Source organism: Sphaeramia orbicularis, chromosome 4 (assembly GCF_902148855.1).
Source record: "Sphaeramia orbicularis chromosome 4, fSphaOr1.1, whole genome shotgun sequence".
Taxonomy (NCBI): Eukaryota; Metazoa; Chordata; class Actinopteri; order Kurtiformes; family Apogonidae; genus Sphaeramia; species Sphaeramia orbicularis.
Genome location: NC_043960.1, coordinates 47061284 through 47088787, shown reverse-complemented (window position 1 = coordinate 47088787; position 27504 = coordinate 47061284). Strand labels below are relative to the sequence as shown.

The 27504-nt window shown below is 38.4% G+C and overlaps 1 protein-coding gene across 1 annotated transcript in view; it reads left to right on the top strand.

Annotated features, from left to right (window-relative positions):
• cacna1ea (calcium channel, voltage-dependent, R type, alpha 1E subunit a) overlaps window positions 1-27504 on the top strand; it is a 232909-nt gene that overhangs the window by 159525 nt on the left and 45880 nt on the right. Inside the window, 8 exon segments of the mRNA XM_030132402.1 lie at window positions 9285-9388; window positions 11851-12009; window positions 13504-13566; window positions 13569-13693; window positions 21252-21355; window positions 23479-23594; window positions 23865-23918; window positions 25070-25111. Coding sequence (XP_029988262.1) covers window positions 9285-9388; window positions 11851-12009; window positions 13504-13566; window positions 13569-13693; window positions 21252-21355; window positions 23479-23594; window positions 23865-23918; window positions 25070-25111 — 767 coding nt within the window.

The following is a 27504-nucleotide window of genomic DNA, read 5'->3' as shown; positions in this document are numbered from 1 at the left end:
GTACCCGCTGTTTGATGTGCCTGTACAAGAGTACCACTTTCATAGTGTAGAGTGTAGAGTTTCCTGAGCCCCAAATGATTTTTTGTATTACCAGAAACCTTTCATTATGCAGGAGAGGAAATTTGAATATGTTGATTGAAATTTTATGCAGTTCAATGCAAATAGTTCAGTTTTTGTGGATTTGAATAGCAATACCTGTTCTGATTTATTAAAGGAAGATGGATGGAAATACTGTCTTTTGAGGCTTGTATTTCAAATTCTGTCACTGGGCTTTGGGAGTAATGGAGAGAAGGAGTCCTGCCCCATGGACGAGTATTTCAGAAAAAAAAAATGCAGTTACAGTCATTGGTGAGAGGCAAGTAATTTCTTGATCCCCTTTTAATCATGTCAATTTAAAAGATAAATTTTAAAGTCGAGTAGTTAAAGTGTACAACAGTATTAGGTATAAATTGTAAGACTGTGAAAATATATAGATAGAGAAACTTCCCAACTAAAAGTTGTGGAGGTAACATTAACATATCTATATATCTCTGTCATTATCTGTTCAGAGTTGCTGAGGATGTTTTTGCGGCTTCAACATGACCAGACTCGTAGTAATTTTCACCTCTTAAAATACTTTTTCACCTCCCTCTTGAAGAAACAAAGGGAGATCTGCTGAGATAAAGGCTGTTATGTTAAGAAAGATGCAGACCTCTTAGCCATTTCACATAAAACATGAAGTTTCTTTGTTCTCCTCACAACAAACTGTGTAGTATTTGCGGTAAAGTACACACCGCTGGACTAACAGCAGTTTGACAAGTAAAGTATGTGATAATTCCTCTCTAGTAATGATATCATTCACAGCGTTCCTTGCCAAATCAATAATAAATAAGCTGGGGTGGCCAATAACCAAAGGGTTGGCAGTTCAAATCCTGCTCTGTCCTAGTCATGTGCCCTTGTGTCCTTGGGCAAGACACTTCACCCACCTTGCCTCCAGTGTCACTCACACTGGTGTGAGAATGTTTGGTGGTGGTCAGAGGGGCAAATTGGCAGCCACGCTTCTATCAGTCTGCCCCAGGGCAGCTGTGGCTACAAAAGTAATTTACCACCACCAGAGTGTGAATGTGAGAGGGAATGAATAATGGATCAATAATGTAAAGCTTTGGGTGCCTTGAAAAGCACTATACAAAATCTAATTCATTATTATTATTATTATTTTAAACTGAGACTTATCATTGCATGTGGCAGACCAGTGGCGATTTCTCATAGACTGCAAGGGAAGCCCGGCTTCCCCTAAAATTACGAAAATTAAATGGTTAAATATGTTCGGTTGTGTTGACATTTTATTGACTACAAATGTGTTAGAACACGTTCATCTCAAAGATGAGTTTGTTCAGAATCAGCTTTATCACAAACCAACGGACGCGATGTTGTTCACTTCTCCTCCATTCCTGTTGCGCTGTTTCCTCATTCGATCTCTGCTCAGTGCATTTGTCCGTAGACTGCGGGTGTCTATGGGCTTCAATGGGACTGAATGGAACAGTTTTTTTCATTGCGTCAAAACTGGACGGTAATTGGATAAATGCCACGATGTTGTCCCGCCCCCAGACGCTGGGCGTCTCTGGGGGTGAATGGAGCTGTGGGCGGAGCTCGGCCGGGCTGGACGCCAGAATCCCACGTGCTGATTGGAGGATCAGTCGAAAGGCTGAATCCCATTTGATTGACAGCTATTTTCAGATCTCCTCCTTCACTGACACAGTTCAGTTTAATACTGTCACACATTCTGCTGTGAAATCGAGAGAGAAACCACTACGAAATTACTCGTTTCATTTCTTGCACTGTAAATAAAACACACTCATTGTACTTCCTTGTTTCAATTTAACATAATTTCAGCGTTTTCTTGTTTCAGTTACATAATTTAATCATTTCTTGTTCGAGTTTAATATCGTTTTGTAGATAGTTAAATCAGTCATATTGTCGGCTAGGTTGGAGTGAAAGGAGCATCTCCAGTTTAACAAGGTTGAAGTCTTACACCCACAACACAATGGGCCAAGGCAATCTAAGCAGCCTAGCTCTGCTGGACATTGAGAGGACACTGGTCCAGTCCCTGGAAAAGACGCCTACTTGGTACGATAAGGTTACTGAGCATTTTCTTTAATTTTTTTTTAATTTTTAATTTTATTTTATTTTATTTTTTTATGTAAGCCGACAGTGAGCTTCCCTGTCTGAAAGACGAGCAGCCGCCACTGTGGCACTCATAAAAAAGTCTTTTATTTCTATCTGTTTGTATTTTTTTTCTCACACCTCAACCCTGATGCTCACTGTGGATAAAATCAGTAAATAGATAAGTGAATATTCCTGATACTGCAAAATGCTGAAACTACAGGGAGGAAATAAGACAAATTTGAGCCAAATTATCCATGTGTTGTGCTTCCCTTGGCTGGTTTACATCTGCCAGTTTCTGCTGCCAGTCTCCTCCTCATGTATTTGGTGCCAGTGTCCAGATGGTGATAGTTGTGATAGAGAGAGGAGAACTGGGTACTTTAATAACATTATATTATTTCTTTTAATCCTAATGTGGTGGTACATTTTCAGTGGATCACATTTACAATTTGGTGTCAGTCTACGGCATATACACTATGGGCCGGATCTATCAAAGGTTTGCATGTATTAAAACGTTTGCAAACTCATTGCACACACAAAAAAATGTACAAACTGATGTAATAACAGTGCGCAATAAGGGTTGCGTCTTTCAAAGGTGCAAAATAGCGCGTCTGCATCAGTTAGTACATTTGCCACAATGAATATGCTATATGGGGCGTTTACACGCAGTTATGCTGGGGGGAGAAAATGTAAATATATTAATTTAGCACACGCAAAGTGATTTATCAAACCCAAAAGCAGTTTTGCTCATAGAAAGTGCATCTATATTTAACATGTCTCAAAAGGAGGCAAAAACGGGTTGTATGTGTAATTGCGCACACATGGAAGTGGTTAGGAGACATCAAAATGATGAAACAAGATGCAGAGAATGCATTTTTCACCCTCGTGTGAACATTTTTGGAGTGATGGACGAAAAAATTATTGAGACATATGTGCCCCCCCCCCCACTACCACCACCACCACACACACACACACACACACACACACCTTTAAAATGAAAAATAAATGAATGAATGAGTCATGCAATACCTTCTATGTCAAAACTCCTCCAACGTTACATTTCCTTGCGTCTGGGTCATTACAGTCATGTTCCTATTAATGCTGGTGCATCTCAGAGCAGTTTCTACAGTGTATTGTCTCCAATAGCGCACGCAAAACCCTCATTTAAATAGGGCAGTTTCCAAGAATTTGCACCTGTTGTAATTTGCGCAAGCAATCTTTGTAAATCACCCGCAAGCTATAGTCACTCCCCACACGCAAAATTCTAGATTGCGCAAGCAAATTACTACATGCAAATTGTATATGTGGGATAGGTTTTTATTCTTTTCTTCCAGTTCCTTTTGTAGACTCTAGGTCACCTCAGAATCAGTATCAGATTTCTTTATTGTAATTTTGAACATTACATCATAGATGCACTGCAAAACAAAATGAGTTGCATTGGTCTACACATAGATAAAACAGTAAATAGAATCAAATAAAATAGTCAGTATAAAAAAATCTGTATAAAAAAAGATGGAGTGTTCAGCTCACTCCATCATCTTAAACTGTTGCAGGAGGTCACCATGAAAACTTCCTTAATGTTTGTACAACTGATGCATTCACCTTTGGCACATACTGTAGATTCCTCAAATGGATGTTGTTTCCTCTACATTCATCTACTCATGGAAAGACTATATTTGCATCAAACCTGATACATAAGATTTGTAATCTGTATGTGTATAATACAGGTGTGACTGCTGTTTGTTTGATTACATTCAGCTTCATTGTCATTTTGCAGAGTACAGATACTAAGTCAAAGCAACACAGTTAGCCTCTAAACAGAAGTGTAAACATCATATTTCACAACATATGCCACTGTGCAAAAGTCTTAGGCCAGTTTCAGCGGTGTTGTTTTTTTCAGGGTTGAAATTAATGTATACGTATTTATTTCTCATTCTTTTTTCTCCACATACAAGAAAATACAGAAAATATGTGCACAGCCTTAAAAGACACAAAAAACTGAACTAAATGTGTTGTAAAGGTTAAAGTCAACACACAAACCTGGTATAAAACATCAGAAAAGGAGATCCAGGGAAATCCTGTGAGGCAATAAAGCACAGAGACTCCAGGGAAGAAGTCAAGCCAGTAACATGTATTTGCTGGGATGTGAATAGAGGAGGAGAGAGGAGGTCAAACAAGAGGAGGTGCAGAAAGGAGTTCAGAGAGGAGGAGGAGCAGAGAACAGCTCAGTGTATCAGGACGTGTTTCCCAGCAGTCTAAGCCTATAGCAGCATAACTAAGAGCAGCCTGAGCTGCCCTAACTATAAGCTCCATCGAAAAGGAAAGTTTTAAGCCTACTCTTAAACATAGAGAGGGTGTCTGCCTCCCAGACCAAGGCAGGGAGGTGGTTCCACAATAGAAGAGCTTGATAGCTGAAGGCTCTAGCTCCCGTCTTACATAAAAAAAAAAAAAAAAAAATTGTGGTCATTAGAATTTTATTAAACCAAAAAACCTAATGTTGGCCCAAAACTTTTGCACAGGACTGTGAATACATTGACTGCATAGAGTCAAATGTCTGTTAAAAGTTGAGAGACCAAAAAAAAAAAAAAAAAAAAAAAAAGCTCATGAGCCACTATACCTTCACACACAGATATTACCTGATCACTCACACAATAAACTGTACATCCTATGCAAATTTAACATCCACAGCACACAAGTGAATCTGTCTTTCATAAGTCTGACAGAACATATAACCTCTAACTGCTCTGCTCACAGAGATGAATTCTGCTCCAATTGATCTGACTTAACAAATTTTGAAGTGGAAACCAAAAGAAGCACTGGCCCTCTTATAATTGGCCACTTTCATCACAGTTACACTTCATGACCCCTTGAACTTTGATTGATTGACAGCTATAATTAAATACCAAAGAAGAAGGATGATTTATTCATTGAGCAGAGATTAGGTTTATAAGAACAGAAGCAAAGAACTGAAAGTCAGCATTTCATTCCACTACAGCAGAGTTACCTCTATGGACTGAAAGCAGTTCTCAAAAAGCCCCAGAGGTTTGTCTTTTTACTCTGGTCTCTTCGTGTATGCTGTTTGGAATTGTCAGAAAACTTGTGTTGTGCACAGGACAAACAGTATACTGTGTAGGTAGACAGTAAATATCTGCTAGCACAAAATCATTCAATTTGCTGTTGAGTGTTTTCTTGGTGTTTCTCAACTTCTGATAGAAATGTACTTACAGATTTATTAATATGTAGATTTATTAATATGTATATATATACCAAATGGTATTGTTACAGTGTTGTGCAACTCTTAGGCCACCATTAGATTTATTGTTTTTGTGGTTTTTAGTGTCTGTGTCAAGATATGTATAATCAGTATAGACAGGAAGTATGTAAACAGCATCAGAAACAATAATTCAAAGAAAGTTGTAGACCAGGGGTGGGCAATCCTGGTCCTTGAGGGCCGGTGTCCTGCATGTTTTAGATGCTTCCCTCTTCCAACACACCTGGGGCTCGTTTCTGAGTTAAATAGTGAACACAGCCGTTTGCGCGCCCTTCAGCGCAAATAGTGAGTGAACGATGGGTTGGCAAACGCAGAGGCTTAATGAACGCAAAATCCGTTTCTGCGCTTGTTGCGTTCGTTAAGCTGTCGTTCACTCACTATTTGCATTCAAAGGTGCGCTAAACAGGTGCGTTCACTATTTAACCCAGAACAACGCCTCCACTCCCGCTGTTTCCATTCATCTGATCTGACAGCATTATGGTTCAAATGAAGAATTATTATAGGTTATCTGTGAGCCCGGATCTGTGATCTCCTCCATTACCCTCACCTGTCTGGATGGACCTCCTCACCCTCATCTGACTATAGATGTACCCCCTCAGCTGTCTGTATGTGACACCCCCCACCCCCACCCACTGGTGTGTGTGGCACCGGTTCACTGGCTCTGGCCCCATACGGTTCTCATTCATTCATTCATTCATTCCTTCGTCTCTCAAACCCACACACACTTTGTCCTGAACTAATCTATATTTATCCATAAATCAATCTAGAAACAGGATAGTGCAAAATGCGTTAAATGGACGCATTTTGCGTTGCGCTGGGCTTGATGATTTAACAAGCTAGTGCAGAAACGAGCTCCTGGTTCACATGATAAGCCTATCATCAAGCTCTGCAGAAGACGGATAATGACCTTCAGGTGTGCTGGAAGAGGGAAGCATCTAAAACATGCAGGATACCGGCCCTCGAGGACCAGGATTGCCCACCCCTGTTGTAGAGGCTGTATGAAATAATTGGAAACAGGGAAAAAAAAGAAACACAGCCCATGTTGAAAGAAGAACTCAGAGAAAATCTCAAAGTAACTTGGCATAATATACCCCAAGATGATAGAGGAAAACAAAAGTCGACCCAAGTGACTTAAACATGTACAAAGTTCAAGCGGAGGTCTCCTTTAATACTGACTTTTGGCTGTAGAATCCATGTAGTCCTGTTATTTTTTTATGTTTTCAATACTGTGCATACATTTCATCCATTATTTTGTTGTATCTGTAAAATAAATTCACACTCATGGCACATTAAAAACCTGCATAAATGTGGGCAATCCTCTATATGCAGAGAACTAATATAAGCTGCACATAAATCTCTTGGGTGGAATAAGTGGAGTTTTTTTTAACTCAAATTTTTTGACATTATACTCCAGTTCTGATCAAGGGCAGGTTCATCACATACAGGGAATTTTTAAAAGATCGAAAAATGTTCATGTGTGTAACTTACACGTCTAGTCCATCTCATGATCTTTAGACTGATTGAAGATGACTTCCAATGAATATCCATGTTATATAGCAACATGAGCCTAAGGAATTTGCACCCAAAACACTTGTAAAACTTTCAGGTATCATCACTAGTGCAGCCATCATAGTCCTTGGCCAGGAAAATAAGCTGAATAAATGTGCAGAAGAACCAACAACTGTAGCATTTCATACCAGATTTCAGATTCCATCAAAACAGATGTCAGTGCATCCATGACTGAAATGCAGAGGACCTCTGTAATTATTAAAAATGACCTGAGGTTCCCAGGTATGACTAGTCTGTAGACTATTGTATCAGAGGTAATAATAATAATGGATTAGATTTATGTAGCGCTTTTCTATGAACGTATACTCAAAGTGGGTACATAGGATCCATTATTCATTCTCACTATCTCCCTCTGGTGGTGGTAAACTACATTTGTAGCCACAGCAGCCCTGGGGCAGACTGATGGAAGTGTGGCTGCCAGTCTGCGACCACCACCAAACATTCATACGCATTTATACACCAGTGTGAGTAGCAGCACTGGAGGCTAGGAGGGTAAAGTGTTTTGCCCGAGGACTCAACAGCACATGGACAGAGCGGGATTCGAACCGCCAACCCTTCAGTTATTGGATGACCTGCTCAACCATCTGAGCCATGGCCACCCCTGTCCTGACTGGACACTGATCTAAAAGAAGCCTACTCACTGTCTCTAGTTTAGTATAAATTAGATAATACATTCTACATACATAACTGTATTTTAAAGACACCCTTTTCAGAGTTACATATTCTGTTTCTTGTCAGGATACTAACATTAAAAAACAGTCATTATCTCTACTATTGGTCACTTGTGGAAAACCAGGCCCAGGACATAGACTGTTGAACAGTGGGCTAAATGAGGACGCCATTTATAGCCCCTCCACCCCCTGGTCTCCATAACAACTAAAGAGCAGGGCAGACTAATGGTCTGAAGAATGACATAGAGCTGGGGGAAGTGGCAGATGAAATGACGGAGGAGGCAGGAGGAGTAAAGGAAAGGAAAAAGAAGAAGCAAAGTCGGGAAAGTGGAGGTGAAAAAGGGCAAATAGGAAAAATCCAAATGAGTGTAGTTAGAGGTGTGAATCTTGTGAAGATAATTCTGTTTCTATCTTTGTGAGGATGTTGAGCTATTTTAGACCTCCTCTCCGTCTTTCTCTCTCTCTCTCTTTCTCTTCCTCCTTTTTTCCCCCTCCCATCTCTTAATTAAATCAACTGACACTGAGTCTCCAAACGCTATAGAACCATCTAATTCTCACCAATGTATCACCAGAATGTAATTGGATCTGCATCTCTGTGTTTACAGCCAAGTCTTACATCTTAAAGCAATTTACCGCACATGAAGAAGCTAGTCTGTATATGTGTTTGCAGGGAGTCCTCTTGTAGCCCTTTTTTAATATAATATTTTGTCCCCTTCATTTATGTCTCTTTTCTTGAACTGAAAATACGTCATAACATGTTCATAAGTAAATTAAGGTGCTGCGTAATTCTAGGAATATTTTATTTTAAAGTTGAGAATGAAATGTTCCACTATTCTCTTTTGAAAAAGATGTCCTCAGCTGCACTTTTGCAATGCATTTTTTATTTATTTAAACCTTATTTTTCCATCCAAGTCTGTCGTTTTCTCAAAGGGGAAAAACTTTGAAAGGAGAATAAATGTATGTTCCTGTCAGTGGAAAAATAGCAAAGGAGTCAGAGGTTCACATATAATTGGGAAGAGGGTTAAAAACAGTAGGAGGAAGACAGTGAAAAGAGAGGAGAGGTGTAGCGATGAAAAGCAAAACATAAGAAGTAAAGAGAGAAACAGGATGAAGGAATGGGGAATGGAAGACATTGCTTTTCTTTTTCTGAGTCCACAGAGGTGTGTTTAGAAGCCAGTTGGGGTGTGGGGGGGTATAGGAGACAAAACAGGACAAAGTAAAAGCAGAACTTTTGAAGGACCCTGGATTTGTAGTCGATAACGTGTTGGCCGTGTGTGTGTATGTGTGTGTTTATGTATGGGCTTCATGTCCTTTCGGAAGCTCACCCCTCCACCCCCCAGTGGAGTAGTTTTCTTTGTTCTCCTAAATAGCATTTGTCACAGCCATCTTCCTACCCCCACACATAGGGAAACAGCCAAACGCTCTGAAACATCCTCGTTGTTTCCCATGCCTTGCTGCACCCCCCCCACACACACACACACACACATCATCAACACCACAGCCTCACTTCCAACGCTGTGCAGATCCCAGTGTTTCCATATACACCAGTCCCCCTCTTTGACACAGCTCTGTACAGCATGCCCTGTATTCTGTCTGTGTGGATTCAACATGTGTGTTTGTGTGTTGTTTAGGATCTTGGCTGCAACAGGAGCATATATGAACATTTCAGTGGACCTGAGGACTCTGAGGGCAGTGCGAGTACTCCGACCCCTCAAACTGGTTTCAGGCATCCCCAGTGAGTACTACATACTACATACTGTCACCCAGTATGTGGAAGGTTACAGCTGAACAAGTTTACTGATAATGTAGTAAATAGTGCAACTGTTTTAATGACTTTATCAGAATAATGTCACTTGCTACATTTGACCAGCATTGTCCAGAAATATGCCAACAGAATGCATTCCTGCACAATGAAAACATGCAAAGCAACTGAATGAGAGTTGCTCTGTATCTCAAAACATATACTTCAGGATCTACACTTTCTATTTTAAATGCATTTACACTGTCTGGATGTATGCTCAAAATGGTTGAAATGTTGAGTCTGGCCTGCCAGGCCCTTTTCACCTTGTACGATCACAATCAGAGAGTTACATTTAGTGGCAGATATTCTGTCGTTTGGTAATGATTCACTGATTAACCAGTAAATCCAGTAGAGAGGAGTATCGTGCCACCATTTACATTTCCAGTAAGACAACAATTGTTGAAATTTGCACATTGCACAAGTGCACTTCATATACAATATACTGCATGTACATTATATGGACAAAAATACTGGGACACATTACATCTATAGTTGGAAGACTTCCCATTCCTGTTGATCTGAAATATCATAATAAAAATGTTTATGTCATTTGTTGTTAATAATTATCACTGTAATATAATCAATATTTCTTTAAGTTTAATGGTTGTTTTTTCGTCCTGAGTGTGGGCTGAAAAAAGCAGACACCTACAGTTTTAAAATGATTATTAAAAGTCAGAATTGAAGTAAAAACGAACTCTGAGGCGTTTTGGATAGATGGCAATGTACACATAACAAATCCTAAAGATGGGATCACAGTTTTTATTGTAATCAAATTATATGATGGTATTTGTGGTTATTGTTGGTAGAGTTGGTAGGGCTCCAACTGTCCACATGGTGAAGTGTCCTTGGGCAAGACACTGAACCCTAAATTGCTCCCAGTAGGGCCTGGCAGCGCCTTGCATGGCAGCAGCCACCCACTGGTGTATGAGTGTGTGTGTGTGAATGGGTGAATGTGAGGAATTGTAAAGCACTTTGGGCACCGTGAAGGTGCATAAAATGCACTATGTAAGTTCAGTCCATTTGCCATTTATTGTTTTGTAGTCCAGACCCCTGTTAGCAAAGAAACACCTGAATTCACTGTTTGCCAATACTTTGGTGCCTAGAGTAAGCATAAGTTCAGGGATGATCGCACCTTTGCTGCAACTGCTCCTAAACTATGGAAAGATCTGCCTCTCCATGTCAGACAGGCCTCCTCTCTGTCTGTTTTTAAATCCCTTCTTAAAACCTATCTTTTCTCCTTGGCTTTTGAAACCATGTGAGATGTTCGAATGTATTATTTTTATTCAATTATTTTATTTAGTATTGGTTTATTGTTCTTATTTATTGTTCTTTTTAATTGTACAGCTTTTTATGTTTTAATCTATTATTGTATTTTATTATTTTATTTAGGTTTTATCTATTCTTCTGCATTTTTATTCATTTATTAATTTTTAAAAATTTATTTATTTTTTATTTTATTTTACGGTTGTTCTATCTCTTTTAATTTATTCTTGTATTTTGCTCTGTCATTTTGGTTTTTATCCATTTTTCTGTACAGCACTTTGGTCCACTGTGGTTGTTTTAAAGTGCTTTACAAATAAAGTTGGATTGGATTGGATAGTGTAAGTGAAGTAATGGCAGTACTCGATTTCAGACGATCTTATATTTTACTTAGAAGGTATTATTTCTAAAGGTTATCCAGCAACATTTTCTCAGTAACCTTAACAGATTACGATTGCATATTTTTATTTATTTATTTATTTATAACATGTAATTACAGAACATTGTTATGTGTAACTCTTTACTCTCAAACAGAGCCACTAAATGAATATCTTCAAATGACAGTGTCAGTTTGGCTGTTTTCTATTTTCCATGTTGTTATTAATGACCACAGGGTATTGATTCTCTCACTCCTCTAGCAGTACCTAAACATAGTGTTTGTAGTTTGATTTTATTCAGACAGGACACGTCTGCCTCTGAGATTTCAACTGCGGTTGCAAATACAATGGAGGTGACATTTAAGCCCGTGGTGTTTATACAAAATTGATGGATTATCTATAAAAAGCATTTAACATAAAGGTCTCATAGCAGAAACATTTTTCTTTTACAGAAGACACTGTCAACTACCAGGTTTTGTTCAGTAGATGCCAGATACAAAATAAATAAATACAACTCCTTTAACAAGACACCACTCGAACCTTCTGTGTAATTTTAAGTAACACATCAACAGCTGATAAACCTAACAAGAACACACTTTTTACATACAAACTGAATGAATAAATGATCAGCCAGAGTGCTAACAGTCTACCTCTAGGAATTATGTCCTGTTCTACTTTTATGACCTGAATGTTTCACAGGTTTGTAGCAGGGTTTGTTCTACATGAACTGTGATAATTTAGTGCTCTTTCCACATCCAGGTCTGCAGATTGTCCTCAAGTCTATCATGAAGGCCATGGTTCCCCTTCTGCAGATCGGCCTGCTACTGTTTTTTGCAATTCTTATGTTCGCAATCATTGGCCTGGAATTTTACAGCGGAAAACTACACTACACCTGCACACCACAACCTGGAATACTGGGTATGAAGTCATATATGTTTTAATAGCATACAGTTTGGGTACATTCAAGTACATGCAGAGCTGCAATATTGATATCCTGTGATTATTAGAGTAATTCATTAGCCAAGGATCAATTCAAGTCACACAGTATAAATTACGTGCACTCCTTATATACCCTATTTACTGTTGGTATGGATAAAAGGAAAAGGAACAATTTGTTGAAAAAACCTGGAATAGTTGGATGAATATGAATAAATAAGAGATAAGAGTCATTTTAAAATGGTTGTTGCCGGTGACATTATACAGCCTAAAGGCAAACAGTCAGGGCTGAAATCATCCCATTGTTCTTGTTATTGTCTGTGTACATTCTGCACATGTTTTGTAACTCTATGGTTGTGTCTCTATTGTCATTATTGCAAATGCACATGTCAGTACGCACAATGGTTTGCACCTAGAGACTCCATCAAAGTGAACTTATCTTGTAGGATTAAAACCAATAATGTGGTGCACTACAGTTGCTCATTGTACATTCAGACCTGTCGTGAACCTCCAACCTGTCACACAAAAACTGTACGGAAACAGACCTAAGGGTATGAGACACACATTAACATCAACTCCAAATGATGTCGGCCAATTTTTACTACATGCATAGTTGAGGTTTGTTAACTTAGAACTATTTAAAAGTAATGTCAATTTTAGATCTAAATGTGAAATCTAAGCCTCTTCATTGGTAAATATGAATGTAAGTGTTGAGTATGAATGTTTCCTCACGTAGAACCCAATATGTTTTCACATTATGTACATTAAGTAAAAATCTGTTTATTTTGTATTTTGCAATGTTCTCTTGATGTAAGAATAAAAACATGCAAATGTTACATATTTACAAGCTCATTTTTCAAAAATAATTTCCTAGGTTTGAATTCTATCAAAGCTGACTTTGTGACCATGGGAAACTGTGGGTCATAAAGTAAAACTAGTTGAGAATTACTGCACTATATCATTACTAGAATTCAGATTAAGAAACTTCTAGCTAGAATTATATCTAGGATTTATGCTTCACATTTGCAATTTAATTATAACTTAAAAGACGGGTTAAAATGACAAAATCAGCTATGTTGCTGAGTTAAAGTAGTTGGGGAAATACCCTTGTCTTTTCTTTCAGTATCATTTTGTTGATGCGTGGGAGTGTGTTTTGACAATTTGGCCAATAAGACATCTCTGACAACAATAAATACTTAGGTACCGAAAGGAAAATAACAACAAAATTGCATTGCTTTGATTTAATGGCAGTAATTACAGAACTCAGTCAGTCCTCAGTAACTAACATCATATAGTTAAAGCATTGCTCTCTGAAGCTTAAAGACCAACAGGGATGAAGTTAAAAGATTTATTTGCACACACTTTGTTTTCTGGTATTTAATGAAGCTTTTACTGTTATTTTTTATAGTTGAGAGATTTTTAACAAGGTAGTTATTGTTGTGACTTTTTTTCTTTTTCTCTAACCTTTTGGATTAGAAAATGAAATGGTGGACTCCTCTGAGTTCGAGTTCCCGTGCGGTGTTCGACAGTGTCCGGCCAATACAACTGCAGTAAAACTTGGATCGGCCCTAATGACGGCATCACCCAGTTTGACAACATCCTCTTCGCTGTGCTCACAGTCTTCCAGTGCATCACCATGGAGGGATGGACCACTGTACTCTACAATGTATGACACACACCCACACACATGTGCCACTCTTAATCATTCTGGATTGCTGCAAATTACTGAGGGTTTTGTGACAATTTAGCCTCCATTTACTCTAATGAAGAACAGAATCCTTCTCTCCCTGCTGTTTCTCTGTGGTTAGGTAGGTGGAAGGTGGGAGGTTTAGGGTTGCTGTAATGTCGATTCCAGTTTTGCTCTCAGCCTGGCATTTATTTTACATCTGTCCTGAAAAATATACAGCCTGCTGCAAAGTGCTGCAAAGCGTGAATAGAAAGCAAACTGCCTACCTCCCAGTTTTGAGATATGGCATGCAATATTTCTAAAGATGTAGAATTTCCTATAATTATTAAAATGAAATCCAAAAGGACTAGGTATAGGTTGCTCTGTACAGAAATGTCAGCTCAAAAAGTAGATTAAGAAATAATTCTTTGCTAATATTTCTATCATATAGCACAAGATGAGACTTTTTGTGTATTTTTCTCTGGCAAACATCTCAGTTTGATAAATGTTGATTTTTAAGTCAACAATTTTACTTAAGAAAAAAAGCATAAACTTTTTTTTTTGCAGAGATTAAGTACTAGCTAACATGTGGGTGTTGGGGATTAAGAGAAATTTGTAAATTCTCAACCACAAGTTGCAAAGGTCTAGCAAAGCAATGTAAAATAGAGTCGTTTGCATACAGATGAATATTACAATCAGTCAAGGAGGAAAAAATATTGTTAATATAAATAGAACCAGCAGGAACTGATGCTTATGGAACCCTCTGTTAAAGAGTGAAGAGTCTGACTTTGTATCTCCAGACTTGACACATTGAAATCTGTCAAAAAAAAATATTAAAACCATTTTCAAGCAGCCAAGTCAAACCCAATGCCACAGAGTGTCTCAATTTTAATAAAATACATCTAAGGAAATATTACACCTAATATTGTGCTCTATTTGACCAGTCTTGTCATGACCTGTAACAAGCTATAACCACTCAAAATGTTCTCAAGTTAAAAATATTAGATATAACTGAAATATAATATGTATAACATATCTAAAATAACATTTCCGTTGCTTATAATAGACACATTTTTCTACCTTTTTTCCAGGTTTAAGGCCCATAGTTTCAGTGCAGACTTACTTGGTTACTAAATATAACCGAGGCGACTGCTCGTCTTTCAGAGGAGGGAAGCTCATTGTCAGCTTACATTAAAAAAATGTCAGGTTATTTAAACATAAATTCGGCCCTCCGTTCCTTTTTAAGGAAATGGTCAGTGACCATATCGTAACAAGTAAACAAGAAAGTGTTGAAAGTATGTTAAATTGAAACAAGTACAATGAGTGTGTTTTATTTACAGTACAAGAAATGAACAAGTATTTTCATAGTGGTTTCTCTCTCGATTTCACTAGCAGAATGTGCGACGATGTTAAACTGAACTCTGTCAAGTGAAGGAGTATATTTGAAAATAGCTGTCAATCAAACGGGATTCAGCCTTTCGACTGATCCTCCAATCAGCACATAGAAGCCCAGCATCCAGACCAGCTGAGGTCCAGCCACAGATCCATTCACCCACCGAGACACCGAGCGTCCGGGGGCAGGACAACATTGTGGCTTTTATCCAATTACTGTCCAGTTTTGAGGCAATGAAAAAAACTGATCCATGAAGTCCCATTGAAGTGCATGGATGCTGAGCGTCTACAGGCAAATGCACTGAGCAGAGATCGAATGAGAAAACAGCGCAACGGGAATGTATGAGAAGTGAACAACATCGAGTCTGTTAATTTGTGAAGAAGCTGATTCTGAACGAACTCGTCTTTGAGATGAATGTGTTCTAACACATTTGTACTCAATAAAATGTCAACACAACCGTACATATTTAACCATTTAATTTTTGTAATTTTAGGGGAAGCTGAGCTTCCCTTGCAGTCTAATGAGAAATCGCCTCTGAAATATAAATATAGATGAATCTGATGCCCATCCACGTGGTTGTAAAAAAAAAAAAAAAACAACAACACTTTTTTAAGCTTCCATCTTGAGATACAGACTGGAGCAGCAGAGTCATGTCTGAGACAATCTATTATTACAGCTGTCGATCACATGCAGTATTTACCCTGTCTGAAAACACCCATGATTAACCAAAGTCACTATCACAGGGTAGATTTCCCACAGCCTGAAAACAGTGGGCAGAAGTGAGTGGATTTCATGATTCCTGTCAGATAACTTGAATGAGAGTGTCCTGTTAGTGACACTAAAAAAAGTATCAAGCACTGAATACGAACAATGCTTTAATCATGATGTAATTTTGTCATCCTCAGAACAGTTGGTTTGTTTCTATAAGGCCTGTCAGGGCAGTCTGCCAAATCAATATATAATCTGCTTAACTGTTGTTGTTTAGTCCACCTGCTCCGACTCTGAGGGCACTGACTGATTGCCTAAAGACTAGTTAAGAGTAAAAAAAAAAGAGCACAGCCAATAAAACTTTGGGATTGAGGAGGACATAATGATGCAAGTAAGGGAGCCCTATAGGTTTTCCATTAGTCCAGTGGTGAAGGAGTCCTGAAATCTTTACAAAAATACTTGGTATGGACAAGATGCTCCTGTGTTTGCTTCATGAGTCTCAGCAGAGAAGCACAGCCAGTTTTCAGACAGAACGGCATGTTGTAGCATTTGGCATCTGTTCACAGATACAAACACTGTGGGAAATCTTGTCCCTGTTAGGAAAAAAAAGAAAAAGTAAGAAGAGCATAATTGGAATAACAATTATTACTATTGAACATGAAGGTCTGTCAACAGACACAATCTGGTTGTATAAATGAGAAACTGATCGCCTTGCTATCAGGAATTGGCACAACCACTGCATGAATTTTAGTGATTTTTAATCAGTTGGAGGACATTTTGACAGTAACAGAAAATAATTACTATGACATTTGGTAATTCCAGTGAAGAAGAGAAAAGATAAGAACTGAAAATTACAGAGAAAATATTGATTTACCTGCAAATTATTGATTTGTTCCTGTACTGCTGGGCAATCCGTACTCACCAGACTGCTCTTTTAGTTTATTCTTGAGATAGATGAAGCCTGATGAATTGCAAGTTTGAATGTATTGTTTTAAGTTTTACAAAGGAACAAGGAGGAACAGCAGAAGTTACTGGACTGCTCAACCTATGAAAACCATTTGCACAATAATATGTTCACAAAGAATCAACTTTAGTGTTCAACCAAGGCAGGATGTCTGTCCACAGAGGAAAAATAACTGTAATATTATTGACGAGATTTTACCTTACAGCATAATATACAGTACACAGTTCTGAGACATGCCATTGTAATGCATTTGAGATAGTTAAAAATAGATGTACTGTAGTTAGTTTTTAGTTTTACCAGGTCCTCGGATCCCCCAACTATTTTTTTCACCAAACTAATATATCTTATCAGTCATGTGTTAACATGGAACTAGGGCTGCACGATTTTGGCAAAAAAAAAATCCCAATTTTTTCCTCTAAAAACTCGATTTTCGATTTCAATTTCAATTTTTGTGTATAACTAGAAAAGGTAACAGAAGTCAGCATGTCGTTTTCGTGAGCAGCCCACAATGCAAGGCACTGCTCCGACCTCAAAGCTGTGATGGGATCATGTGATGAACCCACTGTTTTGTTTGGTTTTTTCTCTTCATTAAATCTTTGAAATGAAGTAGAGTACACAAACAATGTATACAACAAGAAAATAACATAAGTTTGTCAGGGGGAATACACTATAATAAAATGTCCAAATCAGAGCAAATACTGATGGTTTTTATAGCCTTTTTGTTTCCACATTTGTCTAACAGCTTTAACATTTAACAGCTCAACATCTTACAAAACATAAATAATATTTGGTTTTGTGTTACAGAACTTACATTTGTGAATGAAAAATTTAGCAAGTAAGAGGACAAAATTAATTATAAAAAAAAAAAAAAAAGTGTTTTTTTTTTTTTTTTCCTTTTTGGGGTATCTGGGCCCACAGAAGTGATACCAGTGTAAGTCAGTGACAGGCATCAGTCGTGCGTGCGTGGACCACAGAATATGAGTGATCCCCATGCGGTTCTATTTAAACTGTGGGATCCGTGCGTGGAACAGACCGACCCAGGACACACTGGAGGGATTCTGTCTGTGGAGCTGGTGGATGTGTGTGGGCACAGGGCTGTGTGGGCTCCTCTGCTGAGGCTGCTGAACCCGAGACCCGGACCCGGTTCGGAAGAAGACAGTACGGTACGGATCCGGGACAACGGAAGATGAGAGATCTGCATGCCGCTATATTTCAATTGCGGGATCCGTGCGTGAAGCCACGGCTTATATTGTTATAAGTACTGCGGGTTCATGAACAGATTTAACGTCCGGTCATTACACGGACTTCTGTGACAGACCGCTGTCACAGGAAGAACCTACTGTAGCCCGCGGGCACGCGGAGGCGCGCGGCCCGGAGGCACGAGAGAGATGAAATCGATTTTACGATTTCCCTTTTTAAAATTTGTCCTAATTAAAAAATCCGATTTCGATTTAAAATCGATTAATCGTGCAGCCCTACATGGAACACATTGCTGTTCTATCTGTTTCTTTTGTCTGGTATACACTGTATGTTGTTGACTGACACTGCCAGGGCCGGACTGAGACTCATTTTCAGCCCTGGAGTTTAAATACCTCAGACCGGCCCACTTTAGATCACGACCAATTATTATTAAAATCATGTAATTATAACCTTACATGTTAGGTCTACACACTGTTCTGCAAAGCCTGAGACAAACAGAGCAGTAGAGAGACTGATTTTTTTCACAGTAACTCAGCCACTTGCGGTTTGTTACATGTTTTCTATTTAAAAACTTTTGGTACAGTGATATTAGGGGTTTGACGAGGATGATAAGAAAAAAATGTCTGTGTATCCTATGACTGAGGGCGAGCAAAGTAATCAAAGTTAACAACAGACTCATCTTAATTTGTCTCATTTGTGCCTAGTGGTTCAGGGTTGTGCTGCTGAGCTGCTCCTCTGTCATCAGTAGACTCTGCTCTCCCTTTCACACTTCCTCCAGTTTCCCTAGACTCACCTGCACCTGTATCACAATAAAAAATAATATCTACAGACATTTTGACTTACTTAACCAATTAAGATATTTACACTGGCAAAATATGCAGGCTTATTTGATATTACTTTATGCTATTGCCTTTCAGTTGTGGGCTTTGTGTATTTACTGTCTCACTTTTAATGATAAAAAATAAAATAAGTCAGGACTATCATTTGGGTATAGAAAGTGGTTTTACTGGAACTAATGCTTGTTCACACAGTCTGTTCCAACAGCTCACCTTTTCCTTCCATCCTGACAGGAGCAATCCCCTCATCACTACTGGCTCCTGGCTCTGCTTCTGACACTAAATCACATTTTAAAAATGCTCATAATCCTCAGCACAAATCTGACATGTCAGTTTCATTCATGTAGTGCTGATTCATCTAGCATCTCAGAGCACCTTTCATACTGAACAGGCCTACACCATACTCTTCATTGGAGCCTATTTATTCTAATAATCTTCCCTCTATGAGCAGTCCTACCTGCCCACTCTGGACTTGTGGGCTCATGGCTGGTATCTGCTGCTGGATGTTCTTTCTGACTCTGAGGAGCTACAAGACAAAGTTTTCCAGTTATGTGGCGTCACATCATAGTATTATTTAAATTGCATAACGTTATGTTCCACGCCACAATGCCACACAATTCACTGACTCGATAATTAACTAACTTGAAAGGTGGTTTACCCGCTTCATTGTCCTTATTAGTTGTTTCCAACCGGGAGGTCATTTTTGTGAAAAAGTTGCAGATTTTGGCACATTTGGCTGCGTTTGCTTCCAGAGCTTTCCTCTTTTTAATTCTTGCCTTCTCTGTGCCACCCTTGTTCTTTCTATTATCCATGTTTCAAACAGCAAACACAGCTGACCACCGACAGCCTACAGAGTACAGATCGTATATGCTCCACAGTACAGAGCTACTAACCGTATGCAAGGACAGATTACGTCAGGTCATGGCGCGTCTGCAAACAAGAGGAAGAAAAAAAACAAAACAAAACAGTTTGCTAGTAGAGGGGGTGGCGGCCCAGGAACAGCAGCTCCAGCTTACATGATCAACCCAGTGCTATGACTGACCACCCCCGCAAAAAAAAAAAAAAAAAAAAAGAAAGATAAATAAAATATTAAATATATATTTACAGTAAACTCCGGCCCTCGCGGCCTAAATATTTATACCGGCCCACCTCCCGATTAGCCAGTCCAGGCCTGGACACTGCTCTGATCTGACTATACTCAACTTCTCAGCTGTCAATCACACTAAGTCAACGACACTAAACTGACATCAGTAACAAGAACCAATTCTCCATTTTCTGGAGGTTGGAGGATATTCCATCCTCTGATCTTGTTAACTAGATTTACTTAAAAAAAATCTTTGCATATTTAATTTATTTTCAAGAAATGTATGTTCAATAATATTCTGCATCCTTTATCACCACAATTTATTTATTGTGACTTTACTAACAGCATCTGTCATTGTTCTGTGAGATTTACATAAATTACATAAAAGCTCACAAGTGGAATACCTGGGAACCTTTTCAATTATATTAGACTCAGTTTGGTTTTGCTTTCACTGTTGTTTAGTAATCAGCCAAGTGCAGCTCATGGTGAAAATATGTTGAAAATGCAAAATTAGATACACATATATACGCCGATCAGCCATTGGATGCCCCTGGTTTGGAGTGGTTAGTACCTACCCAAAGTGGTCTGACAATGGACAACTGAATCTGAATCAGGACTTACAGAAAGCATCTGCTGCCAACATCTTGGTGCCAGATACCACAACACACCCACAGAGGTCTGGTAGAGTCCAGGCCTCAGGTCAGTGCTGGTTTGGAAGCAAAAGATGGTTCTACACAATATGAGGCAGATGGTTGAGATCTGATTGGCCTTTTGGTTGGTGCTGACTGGGACCTGCAGGTTTGGAGATTCTCTGACCCAGTCTCACAAATATTTATGCTGCCCATTTTGCTACCTCTAACATATACTTTGAGGACTAAATGTTTGTTGTCACTGAAACAAGAAGTTGTATTTTACTTCTACAACGTGTGTTTAATGATTGTTGAAATGGAAACAGAAAAGCCTGGAGGAAACTCAGGTGACACTGCTAATTCCACACAGGAATACCTTACAATCAGGAATCAAAATCAAAACTACCTTTAGCCTATTTCACTCAGTAAATATTGCATTTATTCAGTGGCTTTTTATTAATTCCCCCCTTTTTTGCTGTGTACAGCTTCAGTTCAGCCAAGATGTGTCCAACTTTATAAAGTGGCTTCTACTCCAAAACTCTTCCACTCTCCTCCACAGACCATGAGGTCAGAGCAGGTCAATACACACGATGCCTCTGTTTGGTGTCCTACCTGCGCTCTTTAACCCCCCCAATAATACACCGTCTGACTTGTATTGCATTGGCAGCGTGAATCTGCACAATATGTGTAGGTCAGTACCAGTCAAACTGGATTTTACTGAGTTTAAAACCCCCTTTTTTCCAGGCCGATGATGCCTTGGGCCCCAGCTGGAACTGGCTCTATTTCATCCCACTCATCATCATTGGCTCTTTCTTTGTTCTGAATCTGGTCCTGGGAGTCCTCTCTGGGTAGGTTAAATTTCAGTCTAATCTTTAAATGGCTTTTCTTGTTCACAATTAACAAGTGCAGTGCTTCACTACATATTGTGTTTTTCTGATTTTTGTGATACACTACCATGTGTATGATGTACTTGTAAAAGTGGAATTATTTCGTAGAAATCCAGAATCCTCTGGAAAAAAATCCTCCCTTGACACAAAAAAATCCCTTATTTTTGTGCCTGGTCTTATTACATTTAATTTTTTAGGAGTTTCCATTTCAGTTGAAATTCATAAGATGAGAGAATCTACTGTACATGATTTACACACAGTGATTTATTAAGGCTTACCGCAGTCATAATTTAAGGGGATGTAATAGTTTAACATGAAGGACATTCTGCCAAGAAGAGAATGCAGGCAGTAGAGGAGATTTTTCTTCAATCATGTTGGTTGGTCCAAACTTTAATTTCCTTTCATTTCATGTTCCATTTGGATCAGTACAGTGTTTGGAAAGACAAAGGAAGTTACACAAAGCTGTCATCACCAGAAAACCAACAAAAGATAAAGTAACATCAAAGCTAGATGCATTAATGTCTATAGGGAGACACAGTATCTGTAGATGATGAGAGCAAACTGGACAAATGGACGAAAATATGAGCATCTGACATTCATTAATGATCTTATTGAAAAGTTCCTACAGTGTGAAAACCCACAAGGAGTAGATGCAGGACTCCCTTAAATGAGACTATGCTCAAAGATAATGATGCTAAAAAACATCAAGCACTGCAGCTTCAATTTCTTTGGAATGTCAAAGGAACATATTACAAGAACATATCGACTGTAAAATAGACATTTTCACCTGTGTGTTTCCTGTTCCTGAGATTCAAGACGTGTAACTTTGCTAAAGGTCCAGGAGGCTCATCTTCTCAAGTCAAACTCTTACGTTCACCTTAACTTTCCAAATGCCCTAAGGCTTCACCTCGCCTTTCACCTCAAAAATTTCTGAAATACATGAAATCTGTAACTTGATAGTCTTCAGATTGCAAAGTCATGGCACCAGAACCATACAGATAACATGGAATGTTTCTGTTTTAGTGACACAAAAAAAAGAAAAAAAAAACCCTCAATTTCCACCCACCACATATAGACTGCCACTCAGGTTTTACCAGTAATGTAGGAATATGGATTGTGAAAATCAGAAGTGAGGCTTAGGGCCGTAAAAACGTGTGGCAACCCTGTGTGTCTCCTTGGAATCGTCTTATTTGTTTTTTCTGGACATGAAACTGCGTTGTAAAACTGTTCCCCAAATCTGCCAAATCTATAACAATTTTTTAAATCTCCTCTTAAAACTTGTCTACATTAGTTTATTAATTTGTTTTATTATCATTTTTATGATTCTTCTCTTTTATTATTTAATTTTTTGTGAAAGATATAGTTACGTTATTAAGAAAAATACTATGTAAACATTTTTTTTTTTACAGTTCTTCATCTGTTGAATAAATAATTAACTTAGACATAAATTGCTTAATTTAGCGGCTACATGGGTTATGAATAGGACATTTTAAAACACATTTTGCACTTGGTTGACCTTTTCAGGAAAATACAGTGGTGATGCACTTTCAGTGTTTCCATTATATTCATGCACTGTTTTCACTCCTCTAGAGGCTTCACCTGAATTGGTCACAGAAATGGGTGAGAAATTGGGAAATGGGGCAGAGTTGCACAGCTGGCTGGTCTTATTGTAGTGGGGATAACAAATGTTCCAATGGGTTTATGTTCGTAGGTTTAGGATGAGGCAGGAGAGACTGTGACAACACATTGTAACCTGGTTTATCACTCAGTGAGGGGCTGTAAATTTCACCACTGTCAACTCATTCTGTGTTGTTTCAGTAGATGGTGTCAAGTCCATATAAGTTAATTAGTTTTACAGAAAGGTTAATGAGGAGCTATTGTCATTGTTTCCATGGTGAGAGTGATAAGAGTCCTCCTTTGCCTGCCTCTCTCCTCATAGTTTAATGAACACACAAAGCTTTATTCACAACAATAGCTTTTTGGTAACTGAGTCTCCACAGTGTCTCCATGTGTCTATAAATCCCACTAACACCAAAGTGTAAAGAAGTGATTCTGTGGTTTGGTTTGTTTTTCTGGTTCTGCAGGGAATTTGCCAAGGAGAGGGAGAGAGTGGAAAACCGCAGGGCCTTCATGAAACTGCGACGCCAGCAGCAGATCGAGAGGGAACTCAATGGCTACCGGGCCTGGATCGACAGAGCAGGTGGATTCCTCTCAATCACAGCTTGGGGGCACTTTGGATTTGGCCCCTGATAAAAAAAAAAAAAAAAAAGAAGAAGAAAAAAGGAAAATTAATAATTCACTTTAAGCTTTAAGGATAATCCTGTCAGTTGAGACTGTTGGACAATCCTTTTCTGCTGTTTGTTCTGACACTATTGAAATAGATGTATAATAAGATGCTGGTGTGTTTCCTACCATGTGAACCATCATCTGCTGCTCATTTCTGATTTGCATTTGTTGTTTTTGCTTCCAGAGGAGGTGATGCTTGCTGAGGAGAATAAAAATCCAGGACCTTCTGCCCTTGATGGTAAGTCAGCAGATATGTTTGCTTTCATAGTGTATTTCTGTTGTGCACATTGCCTCTCTGCTACATTGCTTTACATTCTTTGTGTCAAAACCCTGTAAAACTTACAAGCAAATTTACTTTATAAAGGCACAAACTAGTATATAGCCTGTGTCTATGATTGACTCACAGTGATTTGATTTTCATTTTAATGTGATTGATATTTTTTAATTTTATTGCCAAGTTTAGAAAAATAACTTTTGCTAAAACACAATTTCTGAAATTTGGGCCTCTTAAAATATATACAAGAACCAAAAGCACAAAGGACATGATAGCCCTCACAAAACCAAATGCTTTGTTCAAATCTCTATAAACAATTGTTAAAAAATAAGCTATCTCCCCTTCTGAACTGTGCCCTCATGTTCTAAGTAGTGATAAAGACATGACCACCTAAACTGAATTCTATTTTTACCTCTTTTTTAAATGCATGTCATTTAACAAGGTGAGAGAGAAACAGTATCTCAATTCTCTGTCTGTCCTATGCATCTAGTGAATTGACAATAAAAAAAATATTTGAGTTTGAAATGCAATGAAGAAACAGGCCGTTTGCCTCCTCAAATCTGTAACAGTTTTGGTGCGCCTTTAAATCAAAATTATCCTCCTTAAACTCTGTCCAAACTTTACTACACACTAAAGAGCAAACCTGAATCCTATTTATAGTGTGGAAGCTCTGATTTACAAGTGATATGTTTGGGCAGCAATGTTTTATTCTGATTGCGAGTGATTGATAATTGAATGTGGTGTTTCAGTGGCAGTGTTCAGCAAATAACACACACAGGCTTTTAGTTAAGAATGATGTCTCCAAAAGAGACAACTTAGTGCATTGTACAGTTTCACACTGGTTGCTTAGCTTGCCTAGTGGATTAGTTTCAGCTCTTGTGTCTTGGCAGTTGCAAAAAGCACACTGACAGTAGCCCAGACGCTGTTGCTGCTGTTGCTTCTCTCACACCATTACATTTTTTTCTACCACTCACAATAGCACATACACAGAATTAGTGGTAATAGTGTTAAAGATGACACTGGACTCGACACCCCACAGACCCTTGTAACTCTGTACTGACCTGTCCTCCTCACTTACTCAGCGGGGCTTTTATTAAATGTTGATTGATTGGCAGCTCTCAGGAGGCTCCCAGAGTGGAGTACAGGTAGTACCTATGGTGAGAACCGTCTTCTGGTCTGCTCCCTCCCCCCTCCCCTTCCAACTTCACCATGCCGTTAACTGCACACTTTAGCACACAAACAGACCATCACACCCTGCAAGGGAAAGAACATCCTAACTTAAATATGTTTCTCGTCTTCGTTTTTGTCAGCTCAAACACAAGGACACTCAAACCAAAATGAAATTAAATGAAACATGGAAATGAGTCATAAAACCAGCAAGGGGAACCAGCTGTTGTGATAAAAATTAATAGGGGTGGGAATTAGTGTAATTTGTGCCAACAATTATATCCCATTATGGTGATGTTGCCATAATTGTTACATTTGTGAGATAAACATCTATGATATATCAGGATGTCTGTGCAAGTGAAGAAGAAATAAATCAAATTATGTACAGGGTGGGGAAGCAAAATTTACAATATTTTGAGGCAGGGATTGAAAGACAGTGTATGACCAATAAGTTTATTGAAAGTCATGAGAATTTATTTGCCACAAGAACATTTACATAATAGAAAATGTTTTTATTCTATGTGTCCTCCTTCTTTCTCAATAACTGCCTTCACACGCTTCCTGAAACTTGCGCAAGTGTTCCTCAAATATTGGGGTGACAACTTCTCCCATTCTTCTTTAATAGTATCTTCCAGACTTTCTCGTAATAGTTTTGCTCATAGTCATTCTCTTCTTTACATTATAAACAGTCTTTATGGACACTCCAACTATTTTTGAAATCTCCTTTGGTGTGACGAGTGCATTCAGCAAATCACACACTCTTTGATGTTTGCTTTCCTGATTACTCATATGGGCAAAAGTTTCTGAAAAGGTATGGATAATAGTGTTTGGTATGATTATGACATCAATATATGTTTGGTTTCAAAACAATTGACATAGTGCCTGCTGAGAAAAAACAACTAAATGTTCATTGTAAATTTTGCTTCCCCACCCTGTATATATTCACTGTATTGTTGTCATTTTGACAGAATGTGAGTTAAAATATTTTTGCCTTATTGTGAAAAAAAATAGTGACTCTTGTGAATCAAGTGGACAAAATTAAATCACTACATCTGTACCTCCAAGTAAATGAAATATCTTCCAGATGTTGGTGCCATATCACATATCCGGTTACAGTGACCTTGGCCTTGACCTTTGAAATTCGAACAGACATCCAGACCTTCTTATGAATCTCAGGCAATAAGTTTATCAAGTTATTGATGATTAAATTATCAGATTCTATTACTCCACTGTCACCTGTACGTTGCTGGAACAGAGTCACAAATTTTGTTCATTCATATGTCACCATGTGAAAATGACAATGAACCTTGAATCATATAAATATTCAACAAGAGATGTACATGTTTAAATATATTAATATTTGGTGGCAATTTCCTTAATGTATCACAGGGTAATATATGATATATTCCTGTATTGTTGATATTTTTACCCACCCCTAGAACTTAATACTGAAACTCTGAGAACTTGGAATAGAAACAAAACCCTGAAAAGGTATAAGCATATATGTTCCGTGTGTGTTCTGGGTATTTATTATGTTCGGGGGATATGGGGTTAGGGCAGAATTAGTTGTGGTTAGGGTCAGTCTCCAGGAAATTAATTTGAGTCAATGTAACGTGATGTCCCCAAAACACATGGAAACACAACATGTGTTTGTTTATGTGTGTGTATATGTGTGTATCTGTTGGACTCTGCCTTATTAAAAACTCCTATATGTATGTGTACTGTATGTGTATAAAGGCAGTGATATATTTGTCTATGTGTGTAGGTTTGAGTGAATATGCACAACAAATAGGACTGAAATGCACAAGGTAGCATGAAAGGTGTTGGTGTTGGTGAGGACAGGGTGGAAGGGAACCATCAGCATAGGTATCAGTCAAAGGTCAAACCACACTCTTCATGACCTCTTCGATGTGTTCACTGCACGGCCTGTTCCCTGATAAAACACTGCAGTATTTCAATGCATGGATGTCAGATCACCTCCAAGCATGACTTGTTTTGATAGAGACTGCATTTTACAATAAGAGAATAAAGTTTGCATTCAGTTGTTTGGATCATTACTCTAACATTAAATGTTCATTTTTGATTCATTAAACCACAGCACTAATGAGTTTAACTTTCCCTTTCAGCCAAAACTTCAGAAACATTAGCATGTCATGCAGATGATCTTCACTGTTTCTTCTCATCATTTGCTCCATTATCATCTTTTGATTGCACTATTATTATTTTCCATGACTCCGTACTGCCTGAGTCTACTGATATCTCTAAAATGAGAGGTCGTGCACAAGGCTTTTTTATGGGCAATATTGATACACAACCAGCACAAGTCTGAGATCTGTTCAATAATTCATCATAGTGAAGTTTCAGCAAAAACAATAAGAAAGTG